We start from the raw sequence: 19,667 nt of genomic DNA, 5'->3' as shown, positions 1-19,667 counted from the left end.
TTCTTCCCTTTAATTGGGCAACAGAGATGTTAATTAGAAAGAGAGAAAAACCAAGGTATGATTCAACATGAATAACTGAAAAATCTCAGGAGTCGAGTCTCCAATATGCGAGAAACACATTCAATAACTACTACACCTAGTGAAACACAACATGAATGCCTATGTTATGTAAATATATATATATATATATATGCAACATATATGTATCAGTCTTTGCCAGCTACTTCTATGAGTTTACCATGTTTCTTTGCTTATTTGATCTTCAGAATATTTCAAATTGAAAGACAACTAGTATGACAATTTACCAAAACCCATTATACTAAGCAATGAGAATAATAAAATAAATCCAAACACACCTGGTCACCATCCTTGATCCCAAAACTTCTGATATAAGCCTTGTCGTTAACTAGTTTCTGACCTTCAAAGCTTAAGCAGAAATGACCCCATACGTGTGACCTGCATGCATGGGATCAAAGGGAAGAATCAAACCTTAATCCCCTGTAATATCACCCAAAAAAATTCCCATCCATTTTCATGGTAAAAGAAGCAAAACGATGGTTTTCAACCAGAGACACCAAAGTTAAACAATTTTAAGAGACGTCTCGGATCAGGTTATTTCAATGAATCATCAGTTACCCATTTATACTCAGATTGTTCAGAAATGGTATTTAACCTTACCAGGAAATTTCGTCTTGACCATCCTTTGGCGACAAATGAAAGAAATCCTCTATCGCCTCCTTGACTTCGGCGACTGAAGACGTCCTCGCAACTTGAACATCTGAAGAAACAAAATCCAAACCCAAACCCAAACCCAATTCAATCCAAATAATTCATTGCAATGCAGATCATATCGAGAGCGATAAAAGAGAGGGAAGAGGCAGAAGAAGCTATACCAAAGGAAGAACCATCCAATTTGAGAATAGAGAGCTTGTAGAGCAGTTGAGGAAGTTTGTGGTAATAACTCCGGCGACTAACAACATCGCTACACAAAGGACTAAAAGTTGGGAAATCTCCTCCAAAACCATCAAAGGAACATCTAGGGCTAGGACTGCCGATTTGCACAATGCTTCTTGGCATTTCCTAATCTCTCTAAATCTCTCTCTCTCTCTTTCAATCCCCAACCAAACCCTTTAACAAATCGAAAAACTCTTCAACCAACAAACCTTCGAAAGAGTTTAACGAATTGGGTTTGGTTGAGAATCCTAAGTTACCTTCAACTGGAGTAACCAGTGAAGAGATTCCTTGGAGAAAGCAACACGCATTCCTTTTGAAAGGTTAAGGTTTGTGTTTCGCCTTTTACCATTATAGATCTTTCTGCTTTTCCTCTGTTTGAAGCTTTTTTTTTTCCTATGGAAGACGAACAGTTGCAGAGGCAAAGGAAATGATTGGAGGAGCAGAGAGACTCCTATTGATTTTTTCATTTTTTTGGTTGTTTTATTTTCCTATTTTTCTTTCCTTCCACCGACATTGGTTTCCGGTTGTTTGTTTGGCTTGGAAATCGGAGAGGTTGTGGAGACCCAAGAGATTCTGCAATTTGTGTACACCTGGATACTAACAGGCCCCAACGGCCATATCTCCTTTATGTCTTTCATGGGTCTCCTTTGTGGGCCGGCTAAAAACCCAAACCCTGCGGATCCGGCTCCTCTCTAATTAGTAGGCTGCCCAGTCAATGCCGAATTAACCATCGAATGATTGGAAGGATTTGGACACGCATCCTCATGTTCACCCAGTTGTCAGATGGTTAATTGGAGAGAATCTTTTTCCAAACCTTGCAACCCATCAGGCCTCAGCCTCTAATTTTTCTCTTGGCTTGGGTTGAATTGAGTTGGGTTGGGTTGGATACAACCCTACCCACTCTATTTTGGAAACTTTCTTTAAGCTATTTCATATAAATCAGGAAATTTAAGTTTTACAAAGCTTGTAAATAATCACTTGTAAGGTTTAAAACCTAGAATTGGGCATGGATTGATCTGCACTGATTTCGATTTGAATTAGATCCGAATTGGTTGAAATCAACTTTGAATCTGCCAAAAATCCTATAAAATGGCATTAGAAAGAAGTGGCAAAGATTTCAATATATCTTTGGAGTGTTTTTAACTTAAAAGTCTTGTTGGTCTTGCTACAAGATGTAAATTTCTTTGTTTTTCTACTATTTTCTATCAAGCTCCATATTTTTTAACAACATAGTCATGGACTGATATAATTTAGCAAGATGAGACTATTAGATACACATATTACCAAATTCTCCATTTATCAATATAATTCAACTCAACTCAATCTTATCCCAATTAAATGAGGTCGGCTACAAGGATTATTTTTCTCCAATCAGCTCTATTCAAGGCCAATGTCTTTCATCACTACTTCTCCTAGAATCATTTTAGACATATTTCTGTCTCTTTTAGCTCCTTCAGTCTGAATCAAATCGCCCATCTATATAATAGCATTCAAAAGCTTCCCATTGCACATGTCCATGCCGCCTCAATGACATTCTTGCATCATATCATTTAGCAACACTACTCCTAAATTAACAGTAATTTTTGTTCATTACTGGTTTTATCTTTTATAATTTTACCACTTAGCATCCTCATTTTGTTTTATTATATAAAAATATTTAATAACTTGATAAAAATTTATTGGGGATTAAGAGAATGCCAAAAACTGTTTAACCTGAATGGTCTAATGGATGATCAAGAAACACATAGCATAGGTAACGAAAGTGGACAAACCTAATCAATTCCATGTAACGTGTAAATATTAAACCTTTTCATTGGATAACTCAAAGACAATCCCCTCCCAGATTGAATAACATATCACTGATAACTGGCTAAGAGCCAGGATAAAGAGGGTATTATTAGCACATTGGGTTTTAAGCCCCATGCCCAAGACGCCAAAGCCCAAGCCCAAGCCCAAGTTCAAGCCCAGCCTAATCAGTAAACAAGGTAGGAAGTTGCATCTAAGCACCGTTTGATAACGTTTCTGCCGTTTCTGTGTCAAAAAACAGTAAAAACTAATTTTCACATTTCTGGGAATAGAAACGGATGTTTAGGTGTTTGATAAATTTAATTTCGTATTATAAAATAACATTAAAAATTTATACACTCTCGTCATATAAGGGTGTCAATCGGTCCGGAACTAGGTATTCGGTCCAGTTCCAAGGAGTGTTATTGTGATCCAGAACCGGACAAAGTCCCATCTTGGTTCTGAAAATTGGTACTCGTACCCGACCTATCCGGTTCTGGTTCCTATTTGGATTTTGTATTTGGTTCTTATTTGGTTCTAGTATCCAGTTTTAAATTCGATTTTGCTATGCAACTGCTATTCAGAAGACAAAATATAAATGTTTATTCACTATGTTATTGGTCTTCCTCAACAAAAGAATGGAAAAAAAAAAATCATAAGCTATCAATCATCTATTGAACTTCTAATGTCGTTAATTCCACTACTTTAAAACACAATATCCAGAGAAGAGGAAGTACAGAACACTTCAAACTTGAAGAGTTTCAATTAAGTAGATTGTTTAACTCATGATTCATGAGTGATGAGTCCCAATGCAACAAAAACTAAAAAAAAAGAGGGTTTTAGAGTTGGACTATAATTGAAATTTTATAAGATGATTTATCATTTAGGTGATTGAATATATCGGGTTTCCATATAAGTAACGTCAAGTTTTTAGTTAAAGAGGAAAAGGTGGACATTAAGTTATCCGGTCCGGTTTCAGTTAGAATCGTTGGTTCTTGGCATAAATTCAGATCCGGATTGAACCGAATTATAAATACTTATTTCAGATCCAGGATTTAACCATATTATAATGGGTTGGATTTGGTTCAGGGTATTCGGTCCGGATCTGGATTCAGTTTTTGGTTTCGGTTCTAATTTGACATGCTTACCGTGATATAGTGGCTGCACAATACTTTGATATTCTTTTTGGCTGAAACTAAATGACCACAACCACAATGTAGTAGGGACAATCTTTCATGATTGCTTGTAACATAAATTCATATTTATGTTTCTAAAAACAAGTGGAACGAAACAAGATTATCAAATGATTTTACCCCATTTCTCCATTTCTAGGAACAGGAAAATGCAGAAACACGTTTTTAGGAACATTATCAAATGATGCCTAATGTCAACACCCTACATGAAGGTGAAATGGTTAAGGACAACCCTTTTATGATTGATATTTGGAAGTCTTCATTTGTGGAGACAGAGACCTTCAAAGAGTCTAATTTCAGATTCTTCTATGAAAGGTTTCCACCTTTGCACGTAGATTAGATGTTTTAGGCTTGCTGCTCTGTTTGGAATTGTTTCTCTTGAAATGTTGTCTTTTAGGCCTACATGTTATGCCTTATATGGTTGTGCGGCTTCTTTGTTGTGCCTCAAAATTTATTTATTTATTTATTTTTATTATTATTATTATTAATTTTTTTATTTTTTTATTTTTTTTTATGTGTTAACAAAATTCTATGGATTGAATTTTTCTTCATCCATGGTGAAAAAGAGAATCTCTTAATGTAGTTGGATGAGACTCCTGAAATAATTCTGAAGGCATTTTAGACTTCATAGAATACAGGGTGGGTGGATTAGGGGTGTCAACCGGTCGGGCCGGTTCGATTTCGGTCGGGCTTAATCGGGCTTGAAGACCTTCAAAGGCTACACCGTGTCCGTCCATTTAACTAATCGGGCTTAGTTATTGAGGGCATGGTACACTTTATATTCGGTCGGTCGGTCTCGGTCTATAATCGGGCTACCTTAATCGGGCTTTAATCGGGCCTTAATCGGGCTACGGACATGTTTAATGTTAAACGGGTTTTAACCGGTTTTTAAACGGGCCCTCTTTGAAATGTATTATTATATTCCGGCCCACTCATGCAAGCCCAAAAAAATGACAATAAATCAATAAATGATACCAAATATAACCATTATTTAAAATGTGAACATGTCTTTACTTTTTAGTTTTTATTCTTTAATTTGGGGGGTAAAATAGGTATTCTACAATCATTAAAGGGTCGGGCCAAGTCGGTGCACAATAGGCCGGTCTCGGTCGGGCGTTATTCGGTCGATCTCGATCAGGCGCCCGACAGTCCAAGTAGCAAAACCGAGACCGACCATTTATAAACGGGCCGGGCTCAAGCCTGACACGTTTAATAAACGGTCCAGGCCGGGCCGGTCTATAAACGGTAGGTCCTGGTCGGTTTAGTCGGGTCGGGCCACAAATTGACACCCCTACCTTGGGCTAAGTAGAGAAACCTACTTGTGAGTCTCTCTCTAGCTTTATCCCCTTTCTTTTACTTTATTTTTATTTCAGCATTTTTTTCCTTTATTTATTTATTTTTTTTTTAATTGTGTGGGTTGTGTCTTTTCAGTCATTTATTTATTTATTTTTAATTGCGTGGCTTGCGTCTTTAAATTCTTAGATGACGAATGGTTAGGACGTTATATTAGATACATATGTTTAGGACGGTAATTAGAATTAGATCACAACCATTAATCAGTTCACTTTTGCATTATTAAAAGAAATAAAAAATAAAGTGACTGCTCTCCCTGTGTTCAACCCGTAGCTACACTGATCTGTACGCTTGCGGTTACATTTTAAATCTCAAACAGAAGCCAATACGAATATCCAAACCGGAAAAGCACCAATTGCTCTCGGTGTTGGGTGGATTTTCCAGATTTTAATTTTGAACTTTCAGGGCTTTTTTTTTTGTAATTTTTAGGTTTTAAAGGTTTGAGTTGATAAGGGGTTTCTGGCATTGAAGTCTAACGGAGCAGGGGTTTAACTGCTATTTAAAAGAATAAAAGAGATCCTTAATGGACGGCTCCGATTAAGCCACGTAGGCTTGGTTCCCATTTGAGAGTGCTCACGATTTGGCACTGGATTGGACACTTAATATGCTTGTGCAAGGTTTTCTATTGGTTAGATTTATCAAAAACCAATGCTAGCGCTGCACAGGATCAGGTTGCGCTACGGTGTTACGCACATGCAAAAAGTGGCATGGATAGATGTTATTTTCCATGATCTCATGAGATCTGGTTTAAACCAGATCTGAAGATCTCCATCCAAGGGTTGGAAGCCACCTTTACTGTATGAGATGTAGCCGACAATCTACCGTGAAGCGCTGATCAAACCAATGGGATGTGGACAACAATTCTGACTGCTGATGCAAGCACTAACAGCCTACATTAGCGGATCCTAGATCTATAGCTTCTATTTACTATCCGTTATTTAAATCGGACGGCTCATATTAAGAGATTCCTTTTGATGAGATCTAAGGCCAGATTTGCCCTTCTGTTGCGCATGCCACCGGCGTAGCCTATACCAACCACCAAAGATTCTATTTTAGGCTATCTCATTGCTCCAACTTCAAATGGCCATATCTCCTTAACCACAAGGCCAAATTCATCCATTCAAATTGCGGCTTCGTCATTTTTTTTTTGAACTTTACACATTAGAGGAAGAAAATAAGGGTTTCAGAGAGTGTAAGGCTACAGATTTTGTGTGTGAAACTCCTCCCTCCATTGTTAACCAATGAAGAGCTTGAAGACTCCATGTGAGTTGTTTTACACTCCATTAATGGTAGTTTAGAAGGGTAGTTGGGTGGTATGGATGATAGCTTATTTCTAAGCCAAAGGAAGAAGTAAAATGAAGAGAGGAGCTTCCCCCTTTGTTGGTAGAACCATGAATGGGTTTTGTTTCTCAATGGGAGTTTTGTTTACTCCATTAATGGGGGTTTGAGAAGGTGGTTGAGGTATGTTGATGATGCATTGACTCAAAGCCAAAGAGGAAGAGAAGAAAGCAAGTGAGGGTTTGTTTATGGTAGCTTTGAAGAGCAAGAAGCCAAATGGGAGAAAATGTGTGAACACAAAAGTTTTCAGTACAAGTTCTCAGTCATCCCAAGCAATCAATTGTGAGATTCCCTAACCTTGGATTTACATTATATGCATGTATAATGATATGTATGTATGCTAGGGTTAGTTGTGGATGAATTATATACATGTTAGGTTAGTTGTAGATGAACTATAAGCATGCTAACTAGTTGTGGATGTATATGCTAGGCATGGCTTAACTGTAGGGCATTGATATAAGCCCAAATTTATTGTGCTCTTTATTGAATACTTAGTGGGTGTTAAGCACTAGGAGTGGATGCTCTTGTGTAGTTAGTGCTACACATTGTACCGGCACTGAAAGTGTTATCTTAGCTTTGACTTGAGAAAATTGGGTGTGGGTGCTCCCGATTGTGGGTGCAATCAAAAATAGGTATTGAGTAGGTATGAAGCCTTTACGGGCACTACTCCGGGGACATAGGCAAATTTTTGAACCTCGTAAAAACCTTGTGTTGTGGGTGTGCTTATTGTTTGCATTATATATATTGAAGTGCGTGGAATGCCGAATGAGTGTGCACACTTAGAAGTGTCTATAAGAGGCTGAGTGTGCATACGACTATGTACAAACAGGGACAGGTATAGGGACAGGTGTATCAAGTTTTTCCGCGTTAGATATCAGATAGTTTTGGGGATCAGAATTGGACTCACTGATTCACCCCCCTCTCAGTGACTCCAAGTTACAACAGTAACCACCCCCGGGTGACCCAGAGGATGTCTGTGGTATCTCTAGTTCCACTGGGTTTGGTCATAATCCTCGTAATTGCGTCTGCCCCTAAAGACAAAGGGCTTATGGCCAATAATGATTGGCTAAATGATCCTCATAATGGGAGGTTGATCCCGCATTAAAACAGATGATTCGAGATCTCCAAAAGGAGGTCTACAAATTCGTACAAAATCCAATCAAGCAAAAATCACAAATTTTACTAGCAACATGGGCTTAGCTGACAATGTTATAAACTCATTGCCTGTTGAGTTTAGGATTCTGAAATATGATACATATGACAACACCACTGACTCTGTTGACCATATGGAAGGGGTCAAAATCATAATGCCATTCCATCAACTCTCGAAGAATATCATATGCCAGGCACTTCCTCACACATTCAAGAAGGCAGCTAGGACATGGTACAATTGGCTTTTACCGAATTCCATCCATAATTTTTGGGAGTCGAGTCAAGTCTTCATCAAATATTTCTTGAGCAATAAAGCTCTTAAGAAGACTCATCAACTTGATGAGTATTAAGCAGAGGAAAGGTGAATTGCTCTCAATATATAAATTGGAGGTGAGAAATTTTAACTCAACGTAAAGTTTGCATCCCTTCTCATTGGAATCAAAGATAATAGCGTCAATTATTCACTAGCAAAGAAAGAATAAAAAGACCTTACGGGCCTGAAGGCTCAGTGTAACAAGTATATCACAGCCAATGAGACCATGAAAGCACAAGACAATATGTAGAGGGGAAGTGTGGCAAGAAAAGATCCAAGACGAAGGAGAAGGGGACTCATATTGGTTGAACCAAGAAGCACTGATCTGATAGAGATGCTGACAAACCTAAGAGCCCACCAAAGAAGTTTGATAGTTATACTCCACTTACCTATAAGAGATTAGAGAGCCTGCTGCATATACAAGACCGTGGTTGTTAGGACTTTTATGTGGGCTTAACTAATATCGATTGACTCATTAGGCCCAAGCAATTGTAGACTCACTTTGATTAGGAAACTCTTAGCCCTTTCCATTGTGGGAGTGGAATAGGACTTTAGAGATTCTATTATAAATAGAGTAGATGGTCCTTGCAACTATTTTACTTACACAACATATTATTTGGGAGTACTACTTTCTCACAAGAGTAAGTGCACAGAGAGAGGAAACCCCAGAGTAAGAGATTGTAGAAGATCTCAGTAGAGGGACTCCAATTGTATAGTTCTTCATCACTGTTCGTGAGGGTATTATTGATCTTGGTTTAGGGACTCCACCCACGCTCAAGAGGTATGTGGTTAATCTCTTTTATAGTTCGTACTTGTATTCTAAACACTATGGGGTTGTTCATATGATTCTATGGTGTAGAATCCCTAATAGAGACTACATCAAGTGGCCGAGAAAACTCAGCAACCACTCCGAGAGGAGAAATCCGAGCAAGTTATGTCATTACCGTAATGATAGCACCCCAAAAGAGAGATAGAAAGCTTGATCCAAAGAGTTTACCTTGGTAAGTATATCGACCAGCATAAACTCAAGACCTAGCTCTGGCATCCAAAGTCGGGCTATATGGATCGAGGTGAAACTAATTTTGCAGGTAAAGCCTAGGAACTTAAAGCTAAAGCATAAACTAGTAAGTTGAATCGACCTCAGGTTGTAGCCCTGGAATCCAAAGTTTAGCTACTTAAATCAATGAAAAAGAAAAGTAGCTAAGGTAAAAATCCCAAGTCAATGACCGGGGTAAAATATTGGATCAGCAAATTTAGGGTTGAGAATGAGTTTTCCTTCCCCCTCCCACCTCCCCCAAAGCTCTAGCCAGTCCCTACCTCCTCAAGGAACTCAACAGAAAACACCAAAAGTTGCCACTGAAGTGAACCTTGTAGTGGAAAAGGCATCTCCATAAGAGAATGAGAATGGTTTAGCTAGATCCAATAGTAATGCTATGCAACATTGGAGGCACTGGTGATAAAAGGGGAGGGTGGTGGGGAAAGAAGAACAACTATAGAGTGGTAATCTTAAAAAGGTTGCAAACAAGCCTATAGAAGCAATCAAGAGAGAGAGAGAGAGAGAGAGAGAGAGAGAGAAATAGGCTATATTCTTTAAAATGCACTTGCAAAGAAAATGGTAGGCTACAAACTACAATGAGTTTAGGGCAAATGTAAATAGGAGTACTATGGAAAAAAAGGGTTGGGCTTGTGTGAGGGTAGCAGCCGAAAGATGAGATATCTCTTCCCCCCTTCTTGGGGAGGGGAGAAAAAGACTTGCATTCATTCCGTCCTCTCTCCGTTCCTTCCATCCTCTCTTTCTCTTTCATGAGGGAGGGGTGTGTCACGTGTGCTTGGCCTGCAGGTCCCACACCACCGTATCACTGCTCAGAGATACGTTAAGGCCTATTTCACAGGAGTGTAAAGTTCATCATTCGAGATGGGGATTTGATGATGGTCCAATATGGGGACCAGAATCATGCAAAAGGGTTTGGAGTCACCACATAGGATTATGGGCCTAGGATCGGGAGGTGTGCCCAATTCCTGAGAAAAGGGCCCGAAAGTTGGTTTGGTGCAGAGATTTGAGGTAAGTGTCAGGTTGTAGAATTGGGAATGTGTTAGGCACCCAATCTACCCAGTTCAACCAGTCTTCCTACTAGATGCTTAAGAACGAACATTTTTCCCAATTATTCTTATTCTGCATGCATGGCTAAGTTATCACACATATATACATTGACTGAATTTAAATAACTATGTACACTAAACAAGGTCAATATAAAGTCTACATTGTGTTAATTCTGTTGAGAAATTATACCTGAGCTTAACCCCTGTTTTGGGTCAAAAGGGGTGGACCCCTTGTTGATGCTTGTACAAACTTCTTGTGGATTCTCTTGGCTAAGGGGAAGATGGTCTTGACCTCCAACTTCCTTTCTCGAGAGATGCTGACTGTGATAATATTCGGACAGGGTTCTGGCTAGGAACGGTTACTTTTGGATTTGAATTCTGACAGATCTTCGGCTAGAGAAGGCTACTTCCGAGCTTAGGCTAAGGTGGAAATTTGGCAGAGCTTCTGCTAGGGATGGGCTACTTCTGGATTTTGGCTGAGGTGGCACTCCGACAAAGCTTCCACTGGGGATAGGCTATAGGAGGGCTAGGATGAGGTGGCACTCTGGCAGAACTTCCACTGGGGATAGGCTATGGGAGGGCTAGGCTGAGGTGACACTCCAGCAGAGCTTCCGCTAGGAATGGGCTGAAACCTAAATGGTTGAAGAACTTTGAAGGCCCAAAGAATACTTCAAAGATTCGAAGGAATCTTACGAAGATCTCTCTGAAGACTTGAAGAACCTCCAAAGGGGGTGGGAGACAAAGGGGAAACTTTTCCTACACAAAATCTCACTAAAAAAAAAAAGGCAAAGGATTAAAGAGTTTTGAAGCCCTGAAGAACACTTCGGATCTTATGAAGATCTCTCTGAAGACTTGAAAAACCTCAAGGGGAAAGGGGAGGAGAGAGGGCAGAGCTTCCCTACTATGGGATGCTCACTAAGAGGCTTGGGTTGTTGTGGTGTTATGTTGTCAAAAACCAAAGGGAGGGGGTATTTATGGGGTGAAAGTAAAAAGTAACTTTTGCCAATGGTGGTAAAAGCAATTTTATTGTTGGACCAATAGGGAGGAAAGAGAAAATTCCTTAGCCAATGGTGGTAAAAAGTAATTTTTCTAAACCAATGGGGTGAAAGTAAGAAATTTTGGACCAATGGGGTGGAGGGTAAATTTCTTTGGCCAATGGGGGAGAAAGTAACTTTTTTGGACCAATAAGGTAAAAATATGCCTTTTTGGACCAATAGGAGGCTGCAGTGTAAGGTACGCTAGCAGGGCAGTGTGGGATACATAGGCGGGTGAAGAGAGAATCCCTTCTCCAAATTGGTCACCGGAATGAGTATTTCGATTTCCTGTAGGGGTGCTAGGGCTAAAACAGGAGTGTTGGGGCTAAAACAGGGGTGCCAAGGCTAAAACAGGGGTGTTGGAGCTTCAACAGGGGCACTGGAGTTCCAGCAGGGGCACTGGGGCTTCAGCAGGGGCGCTGGAGCTCCAGCAGGGGGTTAGGGCTCCGTAGGGGTGCTGGGGCCTGGGCAAGGGTGCTGAGGCTTGGGCAAGGGTGCTAGGGCTTGGTTTGGCATGCGCGAGGCTTGGTTAGGTGCACGCGGAGCTTGGTCAGGTGCACCCGGGGCACAAGCAGGGGTGCGGGGAGAGGTGTGGGGGCTCGTATGGGTGGGGTTTGGGCACTCAAGGTAAGGCATGGGGCTCGCATGGGCAGGGTTTGGGCACTCAAGGCAAGGCGTGGGGGCTTGCATGGACGGGGTATGGGCACTCAAAGCAAAGCGTGGGGCCTCATATGGGTGGGGTTTGGGCACTCAAGGCAAAGCATGGGGGCTCGCATGGGTGGGGTTTGGATGTTTATGGAGTAACTTCTAGGAATGATTGCGGGAGATCTGATGGTCCGATTTTGACATACCATATATTGTTGGAATCGTGATTATGAGTGCTATGCATCCGTACGGTCACTAGGACCGTACTCCTTCGTATATGAAATGTTATAATTAGACCCTTCCTTTCTCTCACATGGGATTTCTCGGAAGCATGGAATGCCTCTGGGAATAGTTACCTCAGTCAGTTTTCATCTCTGTCGATCGAAAGTAAAAGATCGTGTCCATGATCAGTAAGTCATCATTGCCGGAGAAGGGTGACAAAATTGGGTGTCTACAGAATGCCCCTCTTTGACCTAAGCTTGTACCAATAGCTAAAGGGCAAAGAAAAGAACGACCACATTTTGTCACCCGAAGCATGTACTGCCGTCATCTTGCTCATCAATGACGGAATTGAAAATGCAACATTTTGTTTCTAGTGTAAATGGTTTGGTTCGATTCAGTACAAGATTTTTAGGTAAAACCAAAACCGAAAAATTTAATGAACAATTTCATATAGGGGTGAAATAGGGCCGGGTTGGGCCAGTTTCTTAAAACCCAACCCAACCCAACCCTAGGTCCCCAAAACTCAACCCAACATGTCGGGTTCACGCTCAGGCCCAACCCTATCGGGCTGAAGGTTAGGCAGGGTTGGGCCGAATTGACCCTAGCTTGTCCTATATATATATTTTTTTTGACAAAGGATCACATAATGTTAAGCCTGTAATTACCCAAGGGGGGGTGAGGAGATTTGAAAACTATGGCTAGCCCTTGACCACTCCTAATGATAAATTTGCAACAAACAAGGTTGTTAATTTGATTATAAGATAGACCTTCTAATTGCTTGGCATCACCACATCTCCCAAAACTGGACAGGCCACATTTTAGACCAATTCTTCATGATTGCTACTTTATCTAAAGTTCATGCCAATACATGACATGAGACGCAAAGATAGCTTATGTAAAGAAAATAGGGGAAATAGTTTGGCCATTTGTTCATTTTAGCTCAATAGGTAATAGTATGTGGTTTGTTAACACAGGATGTGGTTCAAATCATACAGACACATGTGGGTTGAAACCATACGGACCGCTAGTGTAAGACTCGTGTAACACATGATGCTGGCCTAGGGGAAGGCAAACACTATTACTAAGCACAATAATAGATCAATGTTGGACACTCCTACCCTACCTATACCAATTTTACCACTGCGGTCCGAACGGAACTAATCTATCCTCATAGAACACCAAGTACGATCCCCTAGCCACTCATGCCATAGCCCCTACCTATGACCCCCTCCCCTCTGGCAACCTTTGTTGTCGACAGCTCCCTCTCCTTTGCGTCCTCCCTCCCCACCTCTATTGAATCCTTGCCTCCTCCCTCCCCTCCTCCTCATCCAAATCCTCCTCCTGGTAACTGATCCTACGCCTCTGTGGTATCATCCTCCACCCCTTCTGATAACCAACACTCCTCCCCAGTTGTGCCCCTGGACTTCTGGACTCAAAGATCCACAAGTGGAAGAACTACATCATAAGCACTTTCCTTGGAAGCAAGCCCCCCTTCACCTTGGTCAAAGCTTCATTGATAAAGCAATGGAAACCAATATACTCTATATCCATTTACATGCTTGACAAATGGTACCTTCATGTTTAACTTCGACGATGAATAAAAAAAAGCTTTTATATCAGATGGTGGTCCCTGGTATGTCGGAAAGAAGCCATTATTTATTAAACAATGGGAACCTCATTCTTCGTTCAGCAAAGCAGGGCCTACCACCATTCCACTTTGGGTCTCATTCCCTAATCTCCCTCCATTATTGGTGTGCCAAAGGCCTCAGTATAATCGGTTCTCTAATTGGCAAGCCGCTGTACTCGAATCGGCAAAAAAAATTATGGGCAAGTTATCTTATGCCAGAATTGGTATCGAAGTGCAAGCAAGTTCCAATATTCCCTCTCCTGTTACTGTGATGGATGGAGAAGGGTTTTCATTCATTCAAGATGTATCTTACGAATGGGTCCCCCCTGTCTGCTCTTCATGCAATTGTTTTGGCCATAAAACTTATCGCTGTTTGAAAATCATCCCCACCGCATCGAACAATCTCTGCAACCAAACCCAGTAGCCACAAATGCTCCATCTCGAGACCTCTCTCAGTCAGTTTCTTCCATAAACCTTCCCATCAGCAGTAGCAAAATTAGAAATAGCAAGAATCAGATCCCTTCGTTACAGGAAAATACCTCTATCTCCTTACGAAAGTGTCATTGACGACAGCCTTGAATGCCATGACCACTGGTCCTTCGACGGTGCTTTTACCGGTAGGGTATAATCCATTCTTGGTTCTGGAGACGTCAGAACCTGCTTTGGCCTCTGAGCAGTCACTTCCACACTTAGGTTCTCTGCCTCCTGAAGTTTAGATCAGACAATCGAGCCTCTCTGGCATAAGGGTGTCAATTTCAAACCGAAACCGAATAGCGAAATCGAAATCGAGCCAAATTAATTGAACCGAATTTATTCGGTTCAAATTTGGTTTGAATATGTGAGTATGCTATTCGGCTCAATTTTTGTTTAGGGTTTTAGAACCGTCAGTTTGAACCGAAACCGAAACGAATTGCTCTTATCATTCAAGAGTGTATTTTGCAAGCTCTTTTTTTTTTATGTGGTAAGTATTTCTTACAATTTATCATCACATATTTATAAGCTAAGATAATTTTGGAGTTAGCAACGCCATAAGGCCCATAACTTGAGCCCATTATGGCCTTTGGTCCATCACAATCATGGTTCAAAAGTGGAACCGTTTTCATAATAGAACTAAAATCGAGGTATAAAGCCGAATAAAATTTCATATCATAACCGAATTGGAACCAAAATCAAACTGAGCCGAATTGAATCGGTTTGAATATCTAAATATGGAACTGAGTTGGTTTTGGGTTCAGTTATGGTCCACCTTATCATCATTTGGAACTGAATCAAAACCGCACCAATTGACACCCTTACTTTGGCGATATCACCCGCATCCCCAAAACTGTCCTTTCCCCTCCTTTGCCACTCCTTGGCTCTGTACCCTCTGCTTATTCTTCTTCATCATTGGTGGAACATTCCAACCCTTCTTTACCTCCTTATTCTCAGCCTCCAATGAATTTGCACACCCGGTCCAACATTGAACCAGACTTCGTCCCTCGCAGCCAATTTATACTGGTTCTTCAAATACCCATCGGACCACCCCCTCTACCTGGGTAACCTCTACAACCCGACCCAACCTTTAAAATAGCCCACTAACCCAAACCCACAAACTGACCCAACCATCCTATTTGCTCATAACCCACAACCCGATCCTCTAACCCGGCCTACCTATCCTATTCCTTAACCTGATCCACCCATTCAACTTAACCCATATCCCAAGCCACTCGACTTGGCCTCTTCACTCACGATCGCTCCCTATTGGACTGCTTCCGACAGACACCCCTCTGCTATAGGTTCATCTTTGATTACAACCACCAGTGCTCAGGCCCCTGCTCCTATCTCCCCTCCGTTAGTCGGCGAGATCTCTCACTCTCCAATTGATGTTGCTTCGCCGCCTGGGATCTCTGATGTTCTATCTGCGACTCCCTGGTTGCCACCACTTCTAATCCGGCAGCCCTCATTGAAGATCATGATGCCATTAATATTCCTCGTCAAGACTTGGAAGGCCTCGTAGCTACTCATGAAGACTTGGAAGGCCACACAGCTTCTCGTCAGGCCTCAGAACGCCCCGTAGCATCCTTTGAAGGTTCTCCAGCTTCCTCTAGCCCTCGTTCGACTATAGAACTACCCACGATGTTGGACACTCCTCTTAGTTTGACCAATATGCACTCAGGAGACGCATAAGTGCTCTCCTCCATTCAGAATGCTACCCAACAAATGGTGACACCATCTCAGTGACACAGTTGAAGAACTCTGGCCTCACGACCTCTGGAATAAACCCCATCTTCAATGGCTCATCGACTGTTAATTCAATCCAAATTGATCCCTTAAGCATAACTGGCCAAACCACTCAGAATACTCTGTTGATCCCTTCCCTGGATGAGACACCAACCACCCTTCAACCAATTCAACTTGCCAAACATAACTCTCCCTTTACCACCAACAAAACCTCCACTCTACACCCTTGGAAACATAAACAAAAAGCTCATCCATTAACACCAGATCATCATCCACATCTACCACCACCCCTGTCATTGGTTACAGCCACCGCCCTCCCTCCTCCACTGGTCTCTCCACCCCCATCACCCCTCGTAGCTCATCTAAGCGTCTAATGCCCACTCCTACTAGTTCTCAGTGATCCCTTAGACCACTTGAAATGTCTGAGGTCTCAATTCCTCGGCTAAAGTTGAAATCAAGTTTCTAATTCGCTCCTCTCAGTCCAACCTCTGTCGCCCTTTGGAAACCAGGGTTCTTGAGGCCAATGCGACACATATTGCTTCCTCAATTGCCCCCAAATGGTCCTTCCTCTCCAATTATCATCACAGCTCGAATGGAAGAATCTGGATTCTCTGGGACCTCGCCTTTCTTACCATAACTAGCCTTTCCTCCTCAACTTAAGTTACCCACATCTCAATCTCACATCACTCCGGCCCATTCATTTGCTTCCTCTCCATTGTTTATGCTCACAATCAAGCCTCCCTCAAGTCCTCTCTTTGGGATGATCTTCTTTCCTTTGCCAACACCTTGGGCCCCAGTCCTTGGGACATCTCAGGAGACTTCAATGCTATTCGATTTAGCCATGAAAAGTAGGGGGCAACCCCATTGATTCTTTGGTCATTGACTCCTTCAATGATTGCATTGACGATCTTAATCTTACTGATCTCAGATGGTCTGGAGTCAAGCTCACTTAGTACAACAGAAGATCTAGTAATCTTCGTGTGGCATGTAAGCTTGATAGAGCCCTCATTAATGAAGCCTAGCTTGACTCTTTCCCCTTTTCTCATGCTAGTTTTGGTTTTTCTGGGATCTTTGATCACATGCCCATCTCTTTACATGTCATTCCCTTCCTCTCCTTTGGCTAAACCTTTCAAATTCTTTGACATGTGGATTTTCCACCCAGATTTCCACTCCCTTGTCTTTAGTGCTTGGCATAACCATAGCCCCCTTTCTTCTTTCCCTCTCCTTTCTTTTGCCTCCAGACTCAAGAGTGTGAAAATTGCTTTAAAGCTTTGGAACTCCACCTTTGGGAACATCACCTCTCGGGTCTCTTCTGCACGGGACAAACTCCACTCCACCTAATCTAAAAGCCAAAACAATCTCCTCAACCCTATCCTTGTTGAGGAAAAGAAATCTACCACTTATGATTTAGCCTTGTTGCTTGAGCAGGAAGAAAGCTTCCTGCGCTAAAAGCCCGCATCAAATGGCTTGAATTGGGTGTTTCCAACTCGGCTTATATCCATCACGCTTTCAAAGCTAGAAATGATGCCAACTCCATCTCGATGCTTGTCTCCTCCTCCGAGGCTGAACTCTTTTCCCTAGATCACATCAAGGCTGAAGCCATCTCTCACTTCCAGAGGCTCTTTAGTCCCCCCTTTCACTTCCACCCCATCCCCCAGAATCTCCTCAACAAATCTGTCCCCGTTGATTTTATTCCTTTTCTCCAATCCATCCCCAGTGAGGAGGAAATAATCTCAGCCATTCTTTCTCACAAATCCAACAAAGCCCTGGGCCCTGATGGTTTTAGCATGGGCTTCTTCTCTGCCTACTGGAGTACCATCATAAATGACCTTATTTCTACGGTTCAGAGTTTTTTCTTCAACCAAAATCAAATTGAAGGGGTAAACCATACCTTCCACTGCCTCATCCCTAAAAATGATGGAGTGGTCTCCATGAATGATTTTAGGCCCATTTCTCTGTGCAATATCCTCTATAAGTTTGTGGCCAAAATCCTTGCCAACAGGATTCAGAAGGTAATCGAATCCCTCGTCAACCCAAACCAATCGGCCTTCATTGCTGGCAGGAGTAATTCTGATAACATCATGCTCTGTTATGAGATTGTTCGCAGTTTCGTTCATAAGTCCCACTCCCCTGCGACTCTCCTCAAGATTGATATCCACAAGGCTTTTGACACCATTAGCTGGGATTTTATCTCCAACATGCTTCTTCAAATGTTATTCCTACCATCTTTTGTTCATTGGATTTGGGTTTGCATCTCCTCCCCCCGTTTCTCCATTCTTTTGAATGAGAGCCCGACTGGGTACTTCCCCTTGGGTTGTGGCATCCGTTAAGGATGCCCCTTTTCCCCTCTGTTGTTCTCTCTTTCCTTGGAAGTCCTCTCTCGCTCCATTCAATCTACGGCCAACCTCCACCTCATTTCTCTCATTCCCAAATGCAAATCCCTACTCTCTCATTTGGCATTCGCCGATGACATCATGATCTTCTCTAAACCAGATTCTCTCTCCATCTCCACTATCATGTCCACCCTTCATTCCTTCGAATCCAGATCGGGCCTCAGCATAAACCTCTTAAAGTTCAATATTTTCATTTCTGGCGTCGCCCCCGAGGTCTACGTCTCGCTCTCTGAGCTCTTTGGAATTTCGCTTGGGTCTTTGCCTGTGAAATACTTGGGTCTTCCCCTGATATCCTCCAGGCTTTCCTCCCATCATTGTGCTCCCATGCTGGACAACCTCAGGAAAAGGATCCAGCTCTGGAAAGGCAAGATTCTATCTTTTGCTGGTCACCTTCCCTTAATCAAATCGATCCTTCAATCCATGTACCTCTATTGGTCTAACATCTTTGCCCTTCCTGCCTCCATCATCAAATCTTATAAACCTCCTAAAGTCAAATATTTTCACTGGCATTGCCCCTGAGGTCTGCATCTCTCTCTCTGAGCTCTTTGGAATTTCACTTGGGTCTTCCCCTGATATCCTCCAGGCTTTCCACCCATCACTGTGCCCCCATGCTGGACAACCTCAGGAAAAGGATCTAGCTCTAGAAAGGCAAGATTCTATCTTTTGTTGGCCACCTTAGCTTAATCAAATCGGTCCTTCAATCCATATACCTCTATTGGTTTAACACCTTTACCCTTCCTGCTTCCATCATCAAATCCTATGAAGGGCTCCTCTGTTCCTTCCTATGGAAAGGCTCTGACTCCTCTAAATTCATGAGAGACCCCTAAGTTGGGAAAAGGTTTGTCTTCCTAAAGTAAAGGTTGTCTTGGGATTAGAAGAATCAAAATGATCAATTCCATTGTTATTATCAAGCTAATTTGGAATGTTGTGTTAAAGCATAAAAGCATTTGGGAGGATTGGATTTACTTGGGTTTTCTCAAATCTAATTCCCTTTGGATGACTCCTTCCATTCCTCATGCCTCCTGGATCTGGAGGAAGATTCTTGACCACATACATGTTGCCCTCTCGGCTATCTCTGGTTCCTCCATTTGTGACACCGTTGGAAGCTTGCTTTTTGTGCCCCCATTAACCACCTCTAGATGGAGCGTAACATCTGTAGATGGACCTCCAAATCCCGTTCCTCGAATAAGATTTGGAAAGCTATCTACTTTGATGTTAAGTCCAAAACCTCTTCCCTTCTGTCTCGACCAGCCAAATACACCTCCAGAAACTCCCACATCATTGATGCTTGGAACCTTCTGGTGGATTTCATCCATCCCACTTAAGGTCTTTCTGGGT

At 42.0% G+C, this 19,667-nt stretch overlaps 2 protein-coding genes across 2 annotated transcripts in view; both read right to left on the bottom strand.

Moving 5' to 3' along the window:
- Positions 1–19,667, bottom strand: part of LOC122071333 (UDP-N-acetylglucosamine transporter UGNT1-like) — a 68,464-nt gene that overhangs the window by 552 nt on the left and 48,245 nt on the right. The gene's annotated exons all lie outside the window — the stretch shown is intronic.
- Positions 19–1,565, bottom strand: LOC122071334 (U11/U12 small nuclear ribonucleoprotein 25 kDa protein-like). The gene is made up of 3 exons (XM_042635675.1): positions 894–1,565; positions 679–778; positions 19–456 (listed from the first exon to the last, which is right to left on the bottom strand). Exons 1-3 carry the CDS (start codon positions 1,075–1,077, stop codon positions 315–317), a joined length of 426 nt encoding a protein of 141 aa, XP_042491609.1. The 5' UTR covers positions 1,078–1,565; the 3' UTR covers positions 19–314.

Source organism: Macadamia integrifolia, unplaced genomic scaffold (genome assembly GCF_013358625.1).
Source record: "Macadamia integrifolia cultivar HAES 741 unplaced genomic scaffold, SCU_Mint_v3 scaffold_210A, whole genome shotgun sequence".
NCBI classification, from domain to species: Eukaryota; Viridiplantae; Streptophyta; class Magnoliopsida; order Proteales; family Proteaceae; genus Macadamia; species Macadamia integrifolia.
Note: the sequence above shows the minus strand (reverse complement) of the source record. Positions and strands in the feature narration are given on the sequence as shown.